This window comes from Osmia lignaria, chromosome 11 (assembly GCF_051020975.1).
Source record: "Osmia lignaria lignaria isolate PbOS001 chromosome 11, iyOsmLign1, whole genome shotgun sequence".
Classification (NCBI taxonomy): Eukaryota; Metazoa; Arthropoda; class Insecta; order Hymenoptera; family Megachilidae; genus Osmia; species Osmia lignaria.
The window spans coordinates 10,947,455-10,967,902 of NC_135042.1; the positions used below are offsets into that span (position 1 = coordinate 10,947,455).

General features: G+C 34.6%; 1 protein-coding gene across 5 annotated transcripts in view; it reads left to right on the plus strand.

Annotated features, from left to right (window-relative positions):
• Window positions 1–20,448, plus strand: part of cnc (NFE2 like bZIP transcription factor cap-n-collar) — an 88,186-nt gene that overhangs the window by 40,011 nt on the left and 27,727 nt on the right. For all 5 annotated transcript variants that reach the window (XM_034323521.2, XM_034323519.2, XM_034323523.2 and 2 more), the window contains 2 exons: window positions 9,023–9,333; window positions 10,288–10,488. In XM_034323521.2, the coding sequence (XP_034179412.2) occupies window positions 9,023–9,333; window positions 10,288–10,488 (512 nt within the window). The remainder of the gene's footprint in view (window positions 1–9,022; window positions 9,334–10,287; window positions 10,489–20,448) is intronic.

The window sequence follows — 20,448 nt, forward strand, 5'->3', positions numbered from 1 at the left end:
AGAGATATGAAAAATATAAATATCTATAAGGTTGGAGAAGCTTGTTTCTCTTTGCAGATTTCATAGGAATACTTCCAGAATTTTGAAACTTCAACATTCGCAAATTTTCTAAAATTCCAAATATCCAGAAATCTAAAATCTTTGAATTTCAAAATCCTCTTGTAAAATCTTACTGGCCAATCATTTTAAGCGTCGCGTTAGATGGATTAATAGCAACAACCTAATAATAACTAGGAAATTGATACAACATTAAACCTGAAGAAATTGAAAAAGTTTGTATCGTAGCTGGAGGTTAATTCAATTTTCGAACACAAGTTTCGGTTAGAAATCACGTGTTCGTTTTGCAAAGAAACGAAAGAAAAAGTCAAATAGCACGATTGTATCTATCAGTCGGTACCACGGGACGAGCCGCAATGTTAGAAAAGCACAAGTTCATGCAGCCACTATTATTTACCGCATGCAGAGGGTGTCCTAGACTTCGTTCTTCGACGAAGGTTCCAGCAGATCGAGCACGCATTGTTACGTTATACTTTTGTCAGCGATCGCATTTCGCTTATCCATAATAGTTCACCATGGGATACAATGATTTGCACTTATTGATTAATAAATCAATGTTCCGGAACTGTACTTACCATTCACCGCTAGCCTTTTTTCGATGTAAACGACTTGGGGATTAGTTACATACATAATTAAGAGCATCTCGATGTAATGTATACTATATTTTATATATATCAAATGATAATTCGTTAAAAAATAAAAAAAAATAAATACTTTTTCAAACATCATCTTTTGAGGTGAAATGTAAATATCATCAAATCTTAAGAAGCAAAATAGGAAGGTTAGAAATTTTCAAATAATTTCGAAACCTACTGATTAGTTTTAAAGAGAAAATAAAGTCTTTTTTCTTAATGCATTAACATGGGGGGAACATTGATGAGAGACATGCATATATTAATTGCAGAAGGTAGCAATCGACAAGTGATTAAATTGAAACATCCGTACAACTCTTTTTTGAATAATTGCAATTAATACTCGGCCTTAGACTGCGTTCATTTATTTTAATTTTTATTCTTTTGCAAAAGCTTTTGAATGAAATAATAGACAGGTTCAAGATATTCTGAATTAGTTTCTTATTACTTTGTAGAAACTTCCACATTGATTGGCAGCCTGTATTTAAAATTGTTATTTTTATAAAACTATAGAAGTATATTAGATTCTCTTTGATCGTCTACAATTTCTAAGTAATGTATGCGATCCTTGTTATTCTCGGACGGGCTTTGTCGGTGATAATTACAAAATTAATCTGATATGTTCCGAGATTCTTCGACAGTGTCCGAATAAGAGTGACGACACAGGAATAAAGGGTATCGATAGAACAGGCATTTGACAGGATTTAGATAGCATCTTAACAGCAGTGGTTTACAGCCTTTATCGTCTGTCGAAGGTAACCTACTGGTTACCACTGAAAATTGCTAGTCACCCTCACGACTAACAAAATATATTTCTAAGTATGCATGAGAAATAATATCATTTACAAAATAATTGCACTATTTACGAACTGCTTTTATCGTAATAACGTGGTGTCCATAATTTTGCCATGATAATGTTTAACGAGTGGCATAATTTTTCTAAATATTCTATTGGAAATTATAATTAAAAACTTAATTTACCTAATTTATAAACACATAATTGTATGTACATTTGATGTTCTTGCCTATAAATTAAATAGATGTAAATTTTTAATTATAGTTTCCAACGCAATTATTTAATAAAATTTTCAAATTTCTTATAATGTTGGGATTAAATGAAATATAAATTTATTTAATGATATTATTGTCTCGCGATATAATTCTGTTTCCTTTTGAATTAAATGATAAGTGTAAGTCGAATGGTGTCGATTTCAAATTGTACCTCTGTCGCAAGATATCCCGTCCAGATATAGATTTTCGCAAGGGTAGATCGTACGAAGGACAATGACTCGAAGCTATATATTCTAGTAAGATGCACCCTGGCTAAGCTGGTACGCGGGAATGTCGGCCGATCAAGACCCGGTATACGCTGGTTCGTTCACAGTGGGGAGCCCGGAGAATGGCATTATGGGTAGAAACCTTCCCTCCCTTCTCTCCAGACCTCCAGCGCGCATTGTCTGGCAGCCATATTGGCATAACAGCCAACCCCGACGTGATTGGTCCGTTTTTTAACGGAGAACCTGTCTCTCGGCACAATACTTGTCCTGGCTATGGTTAGGCAATGCCTTGCTACGCGATAGACTATCAGTCGACTCCATGCTGTGCCTGCATCAAAATCATCCGCCAGTACAGGCTGTTATGACTCTCCTCGATATTGGACCGCATAACGTAGCGACCATGATGATCGCGTTACCATGAAAAAAAATCCGTTCGAAAATTTCTCTCCAGCCGATTTTCGTGACTACACCGTTCAGTGTATTGGGACACCTTGGCTCACAGGTCCTTCGATCCTGACCACTTCCGTTTGGATGTTAATTAAAAGCCTCTTGACACGTGTAATGAACATTGGTACTGTTTCTGAAAAGTGTGACCGTATGGTGTAAGGTGTTTAATCTTTGGTGGATAGGCTTCTTCTGTACTCCTCTTTGTGATGGTGACCAGTGCGACGCTCATGAAGGACTTTAGTTCAGTGACTTTAATGTAAAACTGCGATGTACCGTGATCTCTTTCGTTGGTCGCACTGTGGATTAATCGCGTTTAGGATTGCATTCCATAAGGTACGTTTATCGAATGTCTTTAATATGGTAGCGATGTGATCGAGTAGTTGCGTAACAACTAGGCGCGTTTGAACAATCATCTGTCATAATTACTGGCTCGACGACAGCCGTCGTGAATTCTATTGAGGATTCATTGCACCTCGTTGCGGATTGTTACGGATTGGAAGTTTAGGTAGCGTTGTTTTCGTTCTTCTGTTCAACTAATAAAATAGTGATTTGTGTAGGAAAGCTTCAAATGGTTCTTGAACTTTAGCGACGGCAGTGAATTAAAATTGTGGCTCTCTTTACGGTCCGCCGTCCGAGGGTTTGATACTGAATTTTCGTACATCTTCATCTTTAAACTTCCCATCCAAATTTAAACGGTAGTTTTTTCAAATAAGCTATTTCAAATGGTGAATTTATTATCGATTACATAGTTCGCAAAACATTTCACGTAATAAAACCCAGCAGACCAAACTAGTGTCCAGTCAATTAATTCTCCCAAACGAGCTTCGATGAAACGTGCTGACACCGGTCAACGCGAACAATTAACAATTTAACCAAGAACGAATGCCTAGAATGATGACTTAAACCCATTTATGGTCGGTACCAGGTGACTTGGACCGACTCGTTGATACATTCACTAGGGAAACGTTGAAAATGAGACATCAAAGGACTCTCGGAAGCGTGTCGGTATCGTCCATTGGCACCCTTCTGTCGAGGGCTGCGAAATAAGATTCGGCTGGATATATTTGTCATCGGTAGGATAGGACAATCGTGCTGGCGCATTCATAAGGTAGGATTGTTCGCTGTTGTATCGAAACGATTCGTGTACGAGCCGATAGGAAATGGATAGCATTAAGAAGAGGGCACGGAACGTTTGGTACCTTTTTTTTCGGCACCGTAGGGGCCGCTGGTCCAAAAATTTTGTCGAGTAACGGAGGAATTATTATCCGACGAACGGCGAGGGACGACGCGACGGGACAGAGGAGGAGCTGGAACGAAGAGAAAATGATCGTTAGACGCGCGCGAAATGTGAGAAATGATCTGTCGACGTTCCCGTGGTCGTGGAAAAAGCCGACCGCGAGTTCAAAGAAACCGTGGAATTGGTGAAGACTTGAGAACCACACGCCATTAGACGCACCGTGATCGAGCAAATTCCCCTTGCGCCGGATTTAAACGGGAAAAAGATTCATCCCCGAAAGACGCGTCCAACCATTCGACTCGGCTCTCGTAATATTAAATGTACACCGACTTCTCAAATGTTCATTTTCATTGGAATTTTAAATACATACCTAGTCTCGATAGAATTTGAAATTGTCGTTTTTTATATAGAACACACAATTCTTCGTCAACTTAATACCAGGTTCAATTAAGTTTGAAAAAATGTGACATTGGCACTTCTTGCACGAATCCACAGATTTGGCATAAAAACGTAGCAGTACAGTTTCCGGCAGCAATGACCGTAGCGAAAGAATTTAAAACAGCTTATCTACATTACAATAGATAAATAATCAATTAAAAAGTCAAAATACTGTGAACAAACTAAAGCTGCATTTACCGTAATTGGTTCTTTCAACAGGAGTTATGTAAAAAGATAAAATCAGAAATGCAAAATCAATCTTTCTTCACTTTAACTGTTTCAAACTTGCACAAACAACTCCAGTCTATAATTAATTACAAACTTTCATGGGAACAACCCGAATCTAACATCGCGCATTGGCCGTAAATTACAGTTATTACTACAGAAAAACAATAACATGTACAACGTTTTACCCAACTTTCTATACATACTTTGTAATGATATTAATGAAAATTTTTACCAAGCACTTGCGGTGTTTATAACATTTCAAAACAACTATCGGTCATTTTCATTCGAATTGTACTGTGAATCTAGTATTTCTAATACTTTATGGAATTTGAAAAAGCTCATTGTACAGTCTGTTGAAGGGAGTGCCTGAAGTTCTGAAATTACAGTCGGCCATTATCGTGCGGTCAGGCCCGCATTTGGGCCAGACAATGGCTGCCACTACTCGTTAATGTAATAGCCATCCGAAAGGTGCGATCTTCCTTCTCAAGGCACCGCACTCATGACCAGCAGAAGAACCAAAAGTCTCTTCTTCTTTCGCCGGGTCGTCCGTTGTTCGGTTTTAACCGAGACCCGTCTGTCGTTCAGTTTAGTCGACCTGTTCGCATTCGACCAGCCTTCAAAGAATTGTTATTTTATGAGATTATTATCTCTAATAACATCACGTTCGAAAAAGAAAAAAGGAAAAATAAAAATGCAGGGAAAGATGATTTCATTCGTCGAAATTTCTATACTCACCGCAACTTCCTTTTTCCTTCGTGCATGAAAATTGGATTAATTAGTGAAAAGCACCTCGTTGCTTGTTCTACTGTATCGAAGGAATTTCATTTGCAACTTGTATGTGGTAAAGTGAGATTTGCCATAATATAGCAATTTTTACTTTCTTAAGAAATCGAATTTAATTGTTTTTAAGACTTTCATTGCTACTTTGGTGATCAGTGACTTACATTGAGTAAGAATTTAATTCAGTCCAGTAATTAAGAAACTGAAACAGTAACATGGTTTTCCATTCCATTAAAATCACATTAGTAACACTGTCCAACAAATTTTAACTTTTCTTTTGTGTTCCGATACCCACTATGTGATTCTTATAGTGTTTTGTACGCTAGTTACGAATCTGCAAACCGTTTTGCTCCTATACGTACAGTTTGTGAGAAATTTGATTTTGAAAAAGAAACATGGTTTTCAGATTTAAACAAATTTTCTGACGTAATTATAAAAGATATTGAAATTCTATATACAGTACAGGATTTTGTAGAATTTCCTGAATACAACGATACCTATTTTTAATATATTATAAATGTTTAAGTATGTTTAAACGATCATTGAACGCGGAGGGATCTCGTTTTAGCACCAATTTTTTAGGATATCTTTCAATTTATCTGAAAAAGTAGAGGTCCCGCGTGAAATCGAATTATACCACGCGATAGAGCAGATTTTTATCTTGAAAATACACCCGGAGAAAGTTGCAACGTCGATTTTCTTATCAAACCATGAAGCAAAATAGCTTCGCGGGAGACGAAGTACCAACAGTGGTGCTCCGCGTCAGGACGGTTGCTCGGCGTTCCGCCTAATGCAGTTGCTTTAAGCGGTAATATAGGCGGGACGTGGAGCACCACTGTCGGCTTGATAAAAAAATCGACATTGCAACTTTCTCCGGGTGGTTTTTCAAAATAAAAATCTACTCTATCGCGTAGTATAATTCAGTTTCACGCTGAACCTCTACTTTTTCAGATAAATTGAAAAATTAGTGCCAAATCGGGGTCGTTAAAACATACTTAAACATTTATAATGTATTAAAGATAGGTATCGTTGTATTCAACAAAGTCTACATAATTTTTTATCTTTTGAAAATTTGTTGTTTTTTTTTTTTTTTTCAAAAACTGTACGTATGGGAGCAAAACGGTTTGCAGATTCGTAATCAGCGTACAAAACACTATAAGAATCATCTAATGGGGATCGGAACACAAAAGAAAAGTTCAAATTTGTTGGACAGTGTAATCAGAGTTAACCATAGAGATACTATAGTTTTCATCAAGCTTGAAACTTGACACTTTTTCATCATTTTATGTACAATGGTGTAATTACACCCCCACAATTTTAGTGGAAAATTTAGAGAAAAAACTTAAGCTGGATGAGTATTTGAAAAATGTTATTGATTTTTAAGAAGATAGGTATAAATATATTTGAATGGAATGGGTCATTTTAACCTCTGTAGTAATTTTAGCGTTAATCTCTCGAATCTCTCTTTCGTTCAATATCTACCAAAAATGGCCTATTTCTACCATCCTTCTTCCTGCCGAAACGTGTTCGGCGCCGAATTGAAAGAGCTCGCCCGATAAATAATGATAGAAAGTTATACGCGTTGCGTGTTTCGAAGGGTGGATGTAGAAAGCAAACGTTCTTGCGGACGTATCCGGAGCGTGCGTAAGGGATGATGTAGGGTAGAAACGGGGACGCGCGATTGGCCGTGGGGCGGGAACATTCAGGGGTTGTTCAAACCAGCAGGTGGATCTTCAACAACACCCCTTTGTCCCTCAATTAGTTACGTTTTTTCCTTTCCTGTCCCTCCTTCGAAATTTTACCTGTCCGTCGGTCGCAGTCGGTCCTCGAGTCTTCGAACGGATGATTTTTCGTCGAGTCACAGTGAATCCGGTTTTAGTTGAATCGCCGTGGAATGATTTTTATTTTCATTTTTTTTTTTTTCTTTTTATTGTACACGAGTTAGAACATCGTATCGCGAGTGAACAAAGTGCCAGATGAATTTTTGTTAGAAATTTTGTGCATTGAAGATTTGTAAATGTGTTGATATGGTTTTGTTCAGTGAATTTCATCGGTGATATTTTATAAAATTTTATTAAAAAGTGTCCTAATTTTTATTTTAGTGTAATATGCTGCGTGTTTGAAGTCAGTTTTTATGATGTTTCATTATGTTTCGGTTTATAAAAATCATTTGATCAAAATGTAAATGAAAGTAAAATAATGTGCGATGTGGATTGAAAAATACAATATCAGGCATTATGTAAGTTTATGTTCTATTTATAATCTTTTGTTTAGTCAACTTTGTTTTAAATGATGAACCGACGGCGATGATCAGGAGGAGTGTCGTAGATCCCAGTGAAATTATATTGTATGCTGTTTTCTTCTTTTTTCTTTACGATTCAATGTTATTTAATTTAATTAAAATAAATTTCAATTCTTAAAGGAGCCCCAGAAATCGTAATTCGGTCCAGTAATTATTGTATGTGATACATCGCGCTTTAAAATGACTATAATCATCATTGAATATTAATTATAGATTAAGACAAACTACAATTTATCGCTACTTAATATTCAAAGTGCATAATGCAATCTCGCAATCTTAAAGAATGCAATCTCGCAAGCTATTAACCTTTCAACCCTTTCGCAGACTCTAACTGAAAAGCGATCAAAACAATATTTTTTTATATAAACGGAATATATCGATTAAAGTGTTTTTTTTTTAATCTATTAAGAAGGAAGCAGTAAAATAATACGCCTTTTGTACATAAGATCACTTATTCTGATTGCAGCCGTTATCTCATTGTGAATAATTTTATTTTACAATTTTATTTTCATTATAGATTCTACTATCAATACTAGACTTACGTTGTATTATAAAAATAACTTTATACTTTCGTGTAATAATAATCGGAGGACCTAGCCCACCACAGAAAAAGATCTTTAGTTACGCCGGTGATAATAACTCAAATGAGTACTAATTAATCGAGTAGCTATCAAAAATCTCCTATTCTTGCACGTTCTAGATATCATCTAAATTGAACCGAACCACCTGGATATCTTTTGAAGAACATGTTTTGTATCCGCTGCGATTTTCCGCACTACTTTTTAGCACAAAATTCATTTCCCGTTGTCTCATATCTGCCATAGTTCTCTCTTTTCTCTTAAATCGTCTCGTTTTGCACAGATGCTAAAAGAACGTCAGTTTGCCATGTGAGGGAGAATAATAAAGAAATCACAGAAGAAACTAAATTCTGTTCCGGCGTTTGCTTATCGCGTCGTTTTTGACAGTTGGAAACAAATTTACAATAAAAAAAATACTATGCTTCAAAGGTCATCATACGTAATTGCTGATAATATTAATAATTAATGATTTATACATAAAATCCTGGAACTTCTTGATCGTACCTCGTAGATCAAGATATAAAGCAAAGACCTACACTGTTATTATATAAGTAGATCAATCAAGCATAAACGGAAATTGTTTTGTAGCAATCAAACATAAAAGTGTACGTTGTTGCAATGATTTAGCAAAATTAATGAGTATGTTTAGACTCGCTGTGCACAATTCGTTTTGCCGTGCGATCGTCTTGTTAATAGCTAACATGATGCGAAAGTAACCAATGCATGGTGTCATTGTGCAACGTGTTATCATTAAGTATTTAACAAACCAGGTAATTAAAACGAAGCGAAATTTTGTAAAAATTTTGCACTTACGTTCAGGTTTTCTTTTCTTTTCATGATTACGGAGAATTATGTTTCATTAACATTTGGCTTTTTTACATTATTTTCTTGATAAATTTGAAATTAATAATAAGAAAAGAAAGAGAATAAGCTGTAATGGATAGGAAAAATACGAAAGTTTATTTAATTTAACCACTTTTATTTCATTCCCTTTATTAAATTAAACGAAACTGAATACTATTAAAATTACTGTTCATCTGTTACAGGTGAATATATTCTCAAATCTACCAATCAAGGGGAAAGCGGAAATAGCGCTGTCGAAGAAGACGATCAGCTTCTCGCGGACGCGTCGTTGGACTTAAACAATCATCCCTTAGCTGGATTAACCGATGATTCTCTGGGATTAACCGATACCTTAGAGCTTGAAAATGATTTTCCCTCGGACTTACTCGGAGGTGGCCTCTTAGGAAGTGCTGCTGTAGATGGTCTTCTGAACAACGATACCTTGGGTCTTCCCGACGGATTCAACCTCGAGGAGGCGCTTCAACTCGTTGGCCTCGATGAGGCTCAATCAGAGGTCTGTACCATATTTTGTGATACTTGGCAAATTTTTGTTTTATATTAGGATTGTAGATATTTTTCAGAAATAGGATCAAAATTGTCGTCTTCTGAACATACTATATCCTTTGATAACTGCAATCTAGATAGAATCTGGAATTTAAAAAATAAAATTTAAAGTCAACAATCTTTGAAATAAACATTTTTGAGTATGGGCCTATTGTATTGTTATTAAATATAATTTGGTAATTCATATTTAAAAAAAGAAAATCTTATTGGCAAAAAACGCGATTATTAGACCTGCTGGAAACAATAAATTGAGAAATTATACAGAACAAAATCAATTCTCATCTTAGATTACTCGTTTCCTATTCAATAATCCAATAATAATTTGATTTGAATCATTATCATCGACAAATATTCATTAAAACGACAAATATTCATTCAAATTTATTACATGGGCATTAACTGAGGCTAAGAAAAAAATCATAAATAATCATTGATTAGAAATCAAGAGTCTATAAAGTTTGCTATCCTGTTTATGTATATTTGTTAATTATTCATGCTGGACATATTTTTAATTATCCATCACTAAAATGAACAACATATATCGTAACTCAGAAGTTTCAAAAAATTAAAAATATTATGTGAAATCAAATTAAAGAAAACTAAATAGATTTACATAAAATAAATTCGAATTAACGTTATCAGGTTTAATTCAAAATTATATTTCATTATTACTCAATATACCAATGCCCAAGGATTAAATTTATCGTATCTCATAAAACTTTCAGTTATGATAATAAAACGTTTCAATTAGCAAATTAATTCCACATTTACGATGAAAAACTAATCAATTCAAACCGGTGTTCGCTCACGGCAAATCGAGTTAAGCATATCCGTTTGCTTCCCGAATGGCCGTCTTCAACGAAAACATGACATCGGCCTCATAATGTGAAAGCTACTTAAATAGGAAACGAAGTCGGAAGTAAAGAAGAAGAAGAAAGAAGACGCCGTCGCGGAATCCGCGAGTGCGAAAGAGGAAACGGCCATTACTAGCTCGAGCACCGTCGAAGTATCAAAGTCACCAAGGTGCGAGGATCCTGAAACCGGCGACATGATTCACACACCGCAATTCCATCATCCCCATCACCCGCACCATCGTTCCTTCCAGGTAAGTAAATTAATTTACTTCATATTTTTTTAGTTTATATTCTGAAATTTTCAAATTTTAATTTCAGAACTTTAAAATTTAGAAATTATAATTGCAGAACTTTGAAATTTAGAAATTTGGATTTTAGAACTTTGAAATTCAATTAAAACAGAAAAGGGAGGAAATTAATTTTTGTGGATCTAATATTTTCATATTTACACATTTGGATTCATATATGTTTTTCAAATATAAAATTATAATGCACTTGAAATACTTTTCATATTCAATAGAATTTTTATACTATTTGATTTTAATACCTGTTTTCTAAATTAAATAAATTGATTCTTGAATTCATATTATTAACGCGAACAAACATCCACGATGCACGACTTCTGCGGCTGTTCAATGCGTTCGCCTTGATTTGCTTCGACGTGCTTAAATTACCTACATATAAATATGCAAAGTGTTTTTTTACAAACTCGTTATCGATGTAACATACGCTGTCGTACGTAACTGCGGGCAAAGCTAGCTTTTATTAGAAACCGGGAACAAACGTTTATTACACTTCAAAATACAGGTAGATTTCTTATTAGATCTGAAATACGTAGCATTAGAAGAAGTGGTTGAGTCCAAAGGATTCATTACTAACTTTCTCAAATCATATTTTCTCTATTAATAAATATTATCATTTGTAATTTTAATCATAAACTATTATTTTTGCTGTTGAACATTCAGGATCTGTATAGACATACAAAATTTTCAACGAAATAACAAATTTCTAATAACTGGATCCGAATAACCCTTTCCTCTTTCTAATGTTAATTATAAAGCACGTGTAATTATTTCGAAATCCTCTATTAATAGGTCGAATATTTCAAGTATTTCTTTTTCTTCCAACAACTTAATAAAAAAATTGTTAATTATGGAATTCATTAGATTATAGTATTTACCAGTTCCAAGTAAAATATTATGCCCAATAAATGATCGAAATAATATGGAATCCGGTTTAATTGCAGCACTAGTTATGTAAAAATTATGTAAAAACGTAAAAGATCAACTTGTTCAGAGATATAATTTTTTCTACACAAATTTCAATTTGCAAAGAACCGTATGAATCATATTAGTACTTATGAATCATTCCTGTAAATTTACATAAAACAATTGAATAGTCATCAAGCAAGATTGTATGGTATCTACTTACTCGATAATACTTTTTCGTTGATTTCCATGCAGAGATAGAGCCATGTCACTCTTGATTTGATCTGACATTTTCAGGTAATTTAGTTTTCAAATGATCTCGCGTTTAGAACTAGTTTTCACTGAACGACATGTACCAATATGAAAGGAAATCAATTTTTATATTGATAAATATAGCTCTCGATCGTGATTTATGAAAAGTGAAATTAATTTAAGATGCAGTTTGGAATGTTCAGTAAGTGGTGTAATATTGTGCCAGCTTTAGAATTCTTATCACAAGATTATATTTATCGTGTTCGATTTTTTACATGTTCACATTAAAGATAAAAATAAAAAGAAATTTATATTTGTTTGTCTTGTATCGTTTATCGGTTGGCATTTATTTGAAACGACAGAAATATATAGGTACTTAAAGTAGTTTACACTCGCAATCTAATTAGACTTTCATAGGAAAAATGGCGATATAGGAGAAGCAGAAATTCTCAAAATCTGAATTTTGAAGATATTAATACCAAAAGTAATTTAGAAAGAAAATAATGTGACTTTTATTTAGCGTGTATACGCAGGTAGTGAGAGGCCACAAACCTATAATATACAAGCCTCTCTCCCCGGGGTCGCCAAGGGGGAAGGATGGGGACCCGAGACATCCCCATTTTAAATAAAAAGACTGAATAAAAAATTCATGATTTTCGAGTAATTTCGTGTTAGCTATTAACAGCTTTTAGTAAATGATATTTATAAAAACAAAGTTTTGAATTTCTTAATAAAGGGTTAATTGCTCTTTCTGCCTCCCAAGCCTTCCAGTTGTACTTCTGATTAAAACTCTTTTCAAAATTCGGATAAAGTAAAGATAAATAAATATGTATAGTGATAATTATAATGAAATTCTTGATCATTTATTATTATCCAAGATAATTGATAGATTTGAAAATATTTTATTAATACCACGTATTTACGACCAGCATTTACTCAAGTTATTTTCGAAACTGGTTCCATAAAAAGCATTGAAATTAATCAAATGAGAAAACCGGTGGCGTAAATGTCGCTTAAAAGAGAAACGCCGCGACGGGTGCACAGAAGGAGAAACAGTTGTTTGGGTAATTGAGGCTGCACTATATTTTCCAACTTCTACCACATTTCTTTGAGCCTACTGACATACATAAGATGTGTATAGTGTCCGAGATAGCATCTCTTAATGCAACAAACGTTCGCCGTATAGAGCAACTTGAAGACATCATCATGCATGTTGCTAAAATAAACATTTCCCTAGATTCACAGCTCACGAGGAATATGTACCTACTTCTCAACTGGCTGACTCAGATTTTAATGAACTTTTGCAGGTTGATAGATTACGTTATTACAGACATCCTTATACACAGAGTTCGACTAATAACCCAAATACCTGACATAATTTTTAATAATAACATGAATCTCTTTACTTCACCTAATAATCACAAAAGAATCACAAAAAATTCCTTGATCTCTCCCTAGGCAACTCATCATCTCTTCATGAATAACAAATGATTCGAAGAATAAATAAAGTCGAAATTTACACTATTACAAATTTACAAATTAATTTACAAATTAACGCTACTTCGTACAATCGCGACTCCGCTGTAACATGATCTGTCAACAAGAAAAATCTCATTAAAATCTGACTGGTACACTTAAGAAATTCTCTTTACGAGTCGGTTTAGTTGGGACGCTTTCCTTGTTAGAGATTTTTCACTTCACATCCTCCGGGAGAATCATCTGCGGCGAGATGTGACGTCGTTAAACGAGAGAATGATCGTGACAATGACCTACCGAGATAGTCCTCGACGGCCACTGAGACATAGACGTGATGCAATCCGTACGTGCACCGCGAGTGGTTGCATACACGTGGTGAAATACACCTGAAAAGTTCCGCCAATCGGAGACGCCTCGGATCCCTACCATAATCCTTGCCGAGTGCGATTATGATCGCGTTGTACTCCTGGCAACGCGTTCGCGGCAAACACTCGTGGACGACACGCGGCCCGAGATAAACGCTAAGGAAAATCAAAGTCACTGATAAGCTTCGTTCCGTTAAGCGCACGAAACGTGTTTGTGATCCACGAAAAAAGGAAAAAAAAAAAAAAGAAAGAAATAGTGCGACATTCCGACTAATTTGATTTAACACTTTTAGTGCTAAATACTTTTGACAAATGAACGGTGGGTACGCGGAGTTCATTCTCATTGAAATTATAATAAAACAAAAATTAAGGTAATTTAGTGATCTCTAGTGATTGAACTGTTTCAATTTTTGAACGATTGAATACGTTCATAGCATTTAAAGTGTTGTGTATTCTTTTTTTATTGGTGATAAAAAAAAAATAAGAGTGCTTAGTTCTTTTTTTTAAGCTGTTTTGCATGTTAATGGTGTTTTTTGGTTGGAAGAGAAATAACATTTGGACCTTGATAAGGATTATAATAGTTGGAATGTTATTTTGTTTTGTTTTAAATTTATTTCTTCTATAAGAAATAATTTATCATTAAGAATAAATAGAAATTGTGAACTTATACATACAATTATCTGACTTGATAGAATTTTTGTCTTAATTATTATTTACAGAAGTATCAGTATAAAATTTTTTTAAACAGAACTATATCTTCTTATTATTGACATTTCAATACGCACTTCTAGATGTAACAAAATTCAAACAATTGATTGTAGTAATCAATGTACGCAATTGTCTAATTATACAACAATGCTAACAAGGCTCCCATTAAGGGCCCCCACAATGTTGATCCTCTTTCGAATGGAAAACACCACTGATATTTAAGATTGTCACTGTCCCAAAAAAAATCGACAAATTTAGGACTCAGTATATGCCATTTGAGTGTTAAGCACTCTTATTTTTAAAAGGATTAATATATAACTACCGTTTCGCGATACATTCCTACACTATCTGTTTACATTTCTCAAACAGTGAAAACGATTCTGAAGCGTATGCTGTTCGTTTGTGTACTCGATTCTGATAATCTTGATGTTACGTGAACAACTGATTCCATGATACTTAACACGCTATCAGTCATGGTTGCGTGAAATGATGTAAAACCTTGAAGAGGAATATCTGCCTAACGCGATGGATATCATTCCTGTCGTCCCGCTTACTTTCCTTATTGTCACGGTCTTCTGAAAATTTGGAACTGCCGAAAGAACAAATGGTTTTTTGATCGCAAGAAACATACACACACATGAATGACGTCCAGCAGTTTGTGTTTAAATCTCATCAACAAACCATCGAACAATATCAAGTTAATTCAGAATGTTGGAATCTGGTAGTGGACGAAGGTCTTCTTCAGGTAGATATATTTTATACGTTGCTCTTTATTTCAAGCTAAATAATTATAAAACTTTTTCGAGTACAGTGGTGTAATTGTTGTACTACTTGTCTTAGAAAAATTTAGTGATACACATATTGAGCGATAGAATTTTCATGATATTCTTTGAGGAATTTCATTGGTGTAACTGAGGGATTAAGGAAGGAACTGGTCCCCTCACTATTCTAAGATTCTAATGTTCTAAAATTTTGCAAAATCGAATACAGTATTGAATTTCATTGGTGTAACTGAGGGATTAGGGAATGGTACTAGGAGGGATTAGGGAGGGAACTAGTCCCTTCATTATTCTAAGATTCTAATGTTTTAAAATTTTGCGAAATCGAATATAGTATCGAATTTCATTGGTGTAACTGAGGAATTAGGGAATGGTACTATTGTAAGAGGAATCAGGGAGGGAACTAGTCTCCTCACTATTCGAAGATTCTAATGTTTCAAAATTTTGCGAAATCAAATACATCCTCCCCCGTGGGCATATCCACGGGTTTACGGGCACCTACCCCACCCTATAAGTGGCCATAGGGAGAATGACGATGCAAGGCCGAGTTCTTTCTCAGTTAAAAATTCTCAAAAATTATCCTCAAAAATTCTCCAAAGATTCTCGAAAATCAAAGTAGCTGATATTGCAAATATCTTGTCTGTACGTTGTCTATTTGAAATTCGTTTTCGTAACACACAACCATACCCAAGACGATGTTGCGACCTTGCCTGTAGTATAGAAGTGTGTAAAGGCGGTGATTACGACGGTCGCGAACATGTAATATCCAGTACAGAACGTCCGCAGCACTTTCAATACGTAATGAGTCAGGCTAAATTAATACGTATATATCCACTGTCGGGACCTTTGACTAAAAGAAGGATGTACTGTTCGTATTGTGGCAGGGTATTACGCAAGAAAACACGGTGTCGCCGCTTGCAAACCATATCATTTTTGGAACTCTTCTCTCACGCGACTGTCCTATTAACACTGACCTCACTCACCTATAATTGCTACGTGTTACCGTATACTAAGATATAAGATGACACATGTAATACAGTCTTACGGTAGCAGGTACATGTTATATCTTCACGTACACTACCTCTCAAAAATATTTAACCATCGTTAAAACAATATTCGTTTATTATAACAACAAAATACAATATTACACAATTAATCTAAAATATGTACATTTTCATGTATTCGGTCCTCCTATAAATTCGTGTCGTTTTTAGCATTGATATTTAGAATAAAATTTATTTGTGATTCTTTGCCAGAATATCTAGTTCTAGAATGAAATTATTATTTAACCTAGTATACATAAGAAAATTTCACTAATTTTTATGAAACTACATACAAGGATTTCTATTAAAAATCTGTTGAAAATATTTGCTCTCTAAACTTCAGAGTTAAGTTGATGGGCAAGTAATTTTGAGTCGTAGTGTATCGTCAAATTTTATTCTTTGCGAAGATTCTCAGAGAGATCCTTGAAGTTCTACCTTCTGGCTACCATCTTCAGATTTTTATTATTCTGTTTCTTAGTACACTACATAATTTCTTCAGCAATTAGTTATCACGTATAATTAAAAAACAAAAAGTATTAAATTTTTTATTTTTACCCTGAAGCTCAACGAATAATGCATTAGATGAATAATAATCTTCATTTAAATTGACATTAGATGTAATTAAGGATTGTAATATGTTACATCTCTATCAACAATTTAATATGATGTTTGCTTCTTCAAAATATATCAATACTTTTTCAATCCACTACATAATTGCATAAATAATATATATCCCCTGTCTACTTATAAAATATCTGCTGTAATTTCTTCTGACAGAGTTTCTATAATTTCTTTTTCCTATTCGGGTAGCGACCTAACCGCAGGGCGAATGTCCTGTAAGAATTGTAGGTATCAACCATCAGGGGTTCGACAGGTACTTGGTGGTTTTTCAAGAGAAATATTTCGGTGTTCGACAGTAAAAGGGTAAAAGTTAGTGGTCACAGTTTTGACAGAAAAAGGACCACCCAGAGATTTCAGTCATAATTAAGTGGGCATTTCTTACGACTTACAATGGATTATCCTATAGGAGCTACCATTGTCTTCTTTGTATGTGCTAGAATCGCCTCAAGACTGGCGCTCATCACTAGTTTGTTATCTTCCGGTTCGACGTTTCTGCACAAGAACCGAATATTCTGAAACCCAGTACACGGTTGGATGTAATATTTTGGACATAGTTTCGTAACAATTTGTCAGTAGTTTCAGACAGTTCAGGAATTTTATATCTGAGAAATATATTAGAGATTCTTTCGTATCAAATGATGTATTTTATTTTAAAATACAAGTTTCAGTGAAGAGGGCACGAAAACACGTTGCAATTGTATGAAATAATATTGCTAAAAGTAATTAGCAAATTCTTGATGCAATTTAATCAGTTTCAATAAAGAATAATTAAAAATAAAATAGTTAGTGTAATGCTCACGAATAACGAGTGAGAATCACAAGAAATAGCTTTAAGAGTTCCGCATCAGTAATGAGAAAATGAGCTTGAGTGCATCAGAATGCAATAGTAATTGCAGTTGCAACGCTTACCCTGCAGGGTGATAGAAGCAGTCACTGTATATAAATGTAAAACAATTTAAACGTCCCTGCATCAAGAAATTGAAAAGATAAATATTCACACGTTTGAAGATATGGTATATTACACGATTTTACTTTTTACTAATAATAATTCACTCTTAATGAGAAGGTTGATGATGGAAAAAATTTGTATTCTTTGATCGACTTTAAAATAGATACAATGGAAATTTTTGTATGGTAAATGAAAAATAAAAATAGCTCCGCTAAAAAGTTCTCATTATAAATAAAATATAATGAGAAAAATTATTTTATTCGTGCTGGGATGTTGAGATCCGAGTCTCGGGCGAAGGAGACGGTAGCGAAAGGGTTAATCAGAAGCTCATAGTATCTTCTTCGTTCTCGATATTCTATAGGGTTATCCAAATTGAGTGTCACATCTTCAAATTGAAATAGAACCCAAAGTATGTGATTTTTTTATGGTTTCTTTATTTTAACACAAAGTCTACTGTATGACATTAATTATCAAAGACAATATTATTTAAATGTCCTCCTCTGCTTTTTTCACGAGCCTGATGCGTTTCACCCAATTTTTCATTATATTTTCACACAAGTGGAATTCAATTTCATCAATAGCGTATTTGTATTATTTGCGTAAACTTCACTTTCCATAAACCCCATAAAAAAATCTAATGGTGTTAAATCATCCGATCTTGGTGGCAATTGGTGTCTCCTCCTCGTGAAAAATTACTCATTCGTTTTTGGTCAAATGCATCAAGCTCGGAAAAAAAAGCGGAGAAGGACTGTTAAATTTGTTTTTCACAATTAATATCATAAAATAGACTTTGTATTAAAATAAAGTAACCATACAAAAATCAAATACTTTGTGTTTCATTTCAATTTGAAGATGTGACACTCAATTTGGCTAACCCTATATTATGCTACAAACTGAAACAAACGTATAGAAAGCATAATGAAAGAAGCATATGACCTTTGGCCATGATTGACGGACCTCTTTGCACAAGGATCTATGCTAAACCCGGACCGGTAGCGTGGTTATTTGCTATGTTACTCGGACATTTACTTAGAACCTTGAGTGGCTTAGAAGAACCCTTCAAGTATTCTTGGTCTTTCCATAATATTTACACGTAACATCGAGTTACGATTGCCGAGAGAGGAAAAGAAAGCGGCGCAGAGATGGAGATGGAATAAGATAAAGGAACAGAAAGAGGAAGATCGTGAGAGAGGGCGATCCGAGCCTAACCGCGATCTTGAAGATAGAGAGGCGTGTAGGTTGGATCGCGAGCGTAGAGAGTCGTAAGATGAAATTAATAAGAGAAACGAGGTATGTAATATGGAAATGAGAAGACGAGAGAGAAAGACAAAGAACGACCAATGAGCATTAGGATGCACTTGTGGCGATACTTGAACAAGTTGGCGCGAGTGCGCCACGGTAACCTATGCCAGCGTGCATTAATCTGATGACTATCTGAATGAATCATAATTAATATCTTGGCCCATTAGCCATGAGAGTGTACCACCGGCCATTGGTAATGCGCATGCTTTCTCTGCGTGTTGTTAATTACTTGTATTTTTTCGATAGCATACTTCGTACTGGAAATTACAGGATTCGGTTAACTATAACTATGATCTTCCTCAGTTTTTTATTCATTTTTTATTTACCTAATAGTAAAATCATCTAACATTGCTTGGGTATCTCATTATGAGATACAGAATATTTGTGGAATTAAGTTATAGGTTAGGATTGGATTTGATTGGCTGTTAGGTTATATCTCCTGTGTTTTTGATCGTTAAAGATGATCTATGATTTCTTTAGGTATAGAGGGTTAATGATTAATACAATGATGATTCACTTTTACATCAAATACACTTCAAAAAGATATTTTCCGCTTCGTCCATCAGCAGAGCAGAAACGATGATCTTTTCTTCAAAGAACGAACAATTCCATTTCGCTACGAAACTTTTTCACGTTTTTCGTATGTCGCGACAATTTTACAAGGAAATTCCAGTTTTTAGCGAATTCTTAACGCGCATTTGTATCTATGCAAGACGATCGAGCAATTTTCCCGAAGAACCAAGAAACGCTACGGGACATCACAGTCCGTTCCGTTCGTCATATTCCAAGCAGCTGCTGGACTTATGCACTGTGAAATGCATAATGCGTGCCGGTATGGGCTATCTAAGATGTGTGAAACGAATTTTCCTGTTTGTGCAATCATCAAGATTCTCCATAAGTCTAAAGATATTTTCCAGATACGCTATCCATAGAACTATAAATAGAATTAATACGATTTCTATCCATCAATTATTTTCTAAGTAATTCCTAACCTAGATGTGGTTTAAATCAGTATATAACGACTTATAGTTATAACATAATTTAATTGTAATATTTTTTTTTCTCTTTCTTGAAATTGAGGAACGAACTATGTAAATGTAAACGTGTGTATAACTAATATAAACAGCTTGAAATATGAAAGGAAATGATGGATATGTGGGAGACAAAATATTTTTTTTTATACGCTCTAAAGTGCGAGGGATCAAATCCCTGTGCTTCAATATTTTGATTCACAACTTTCGTGACAGAAACGAGCTTTATTGGCAGTCACGTACGAAAACATGAGCGGATGTGACAGAGTAAAAAGAATGTTAGGTTCAGGGGTGAATCCAGATGGAAATTCTAAGATGATTGAGTTATAAAATCTTGAAAAAATTAACTTACATTGTAAAATAAAATTTTAGTAGGTACTTTTTTCAATAACATAAATCACGTAATCGCATATATAATGTGATTGATTGATCATTATTTTAGACTCGAATTGAGGACCTTGCAGCTGGAGGGATACA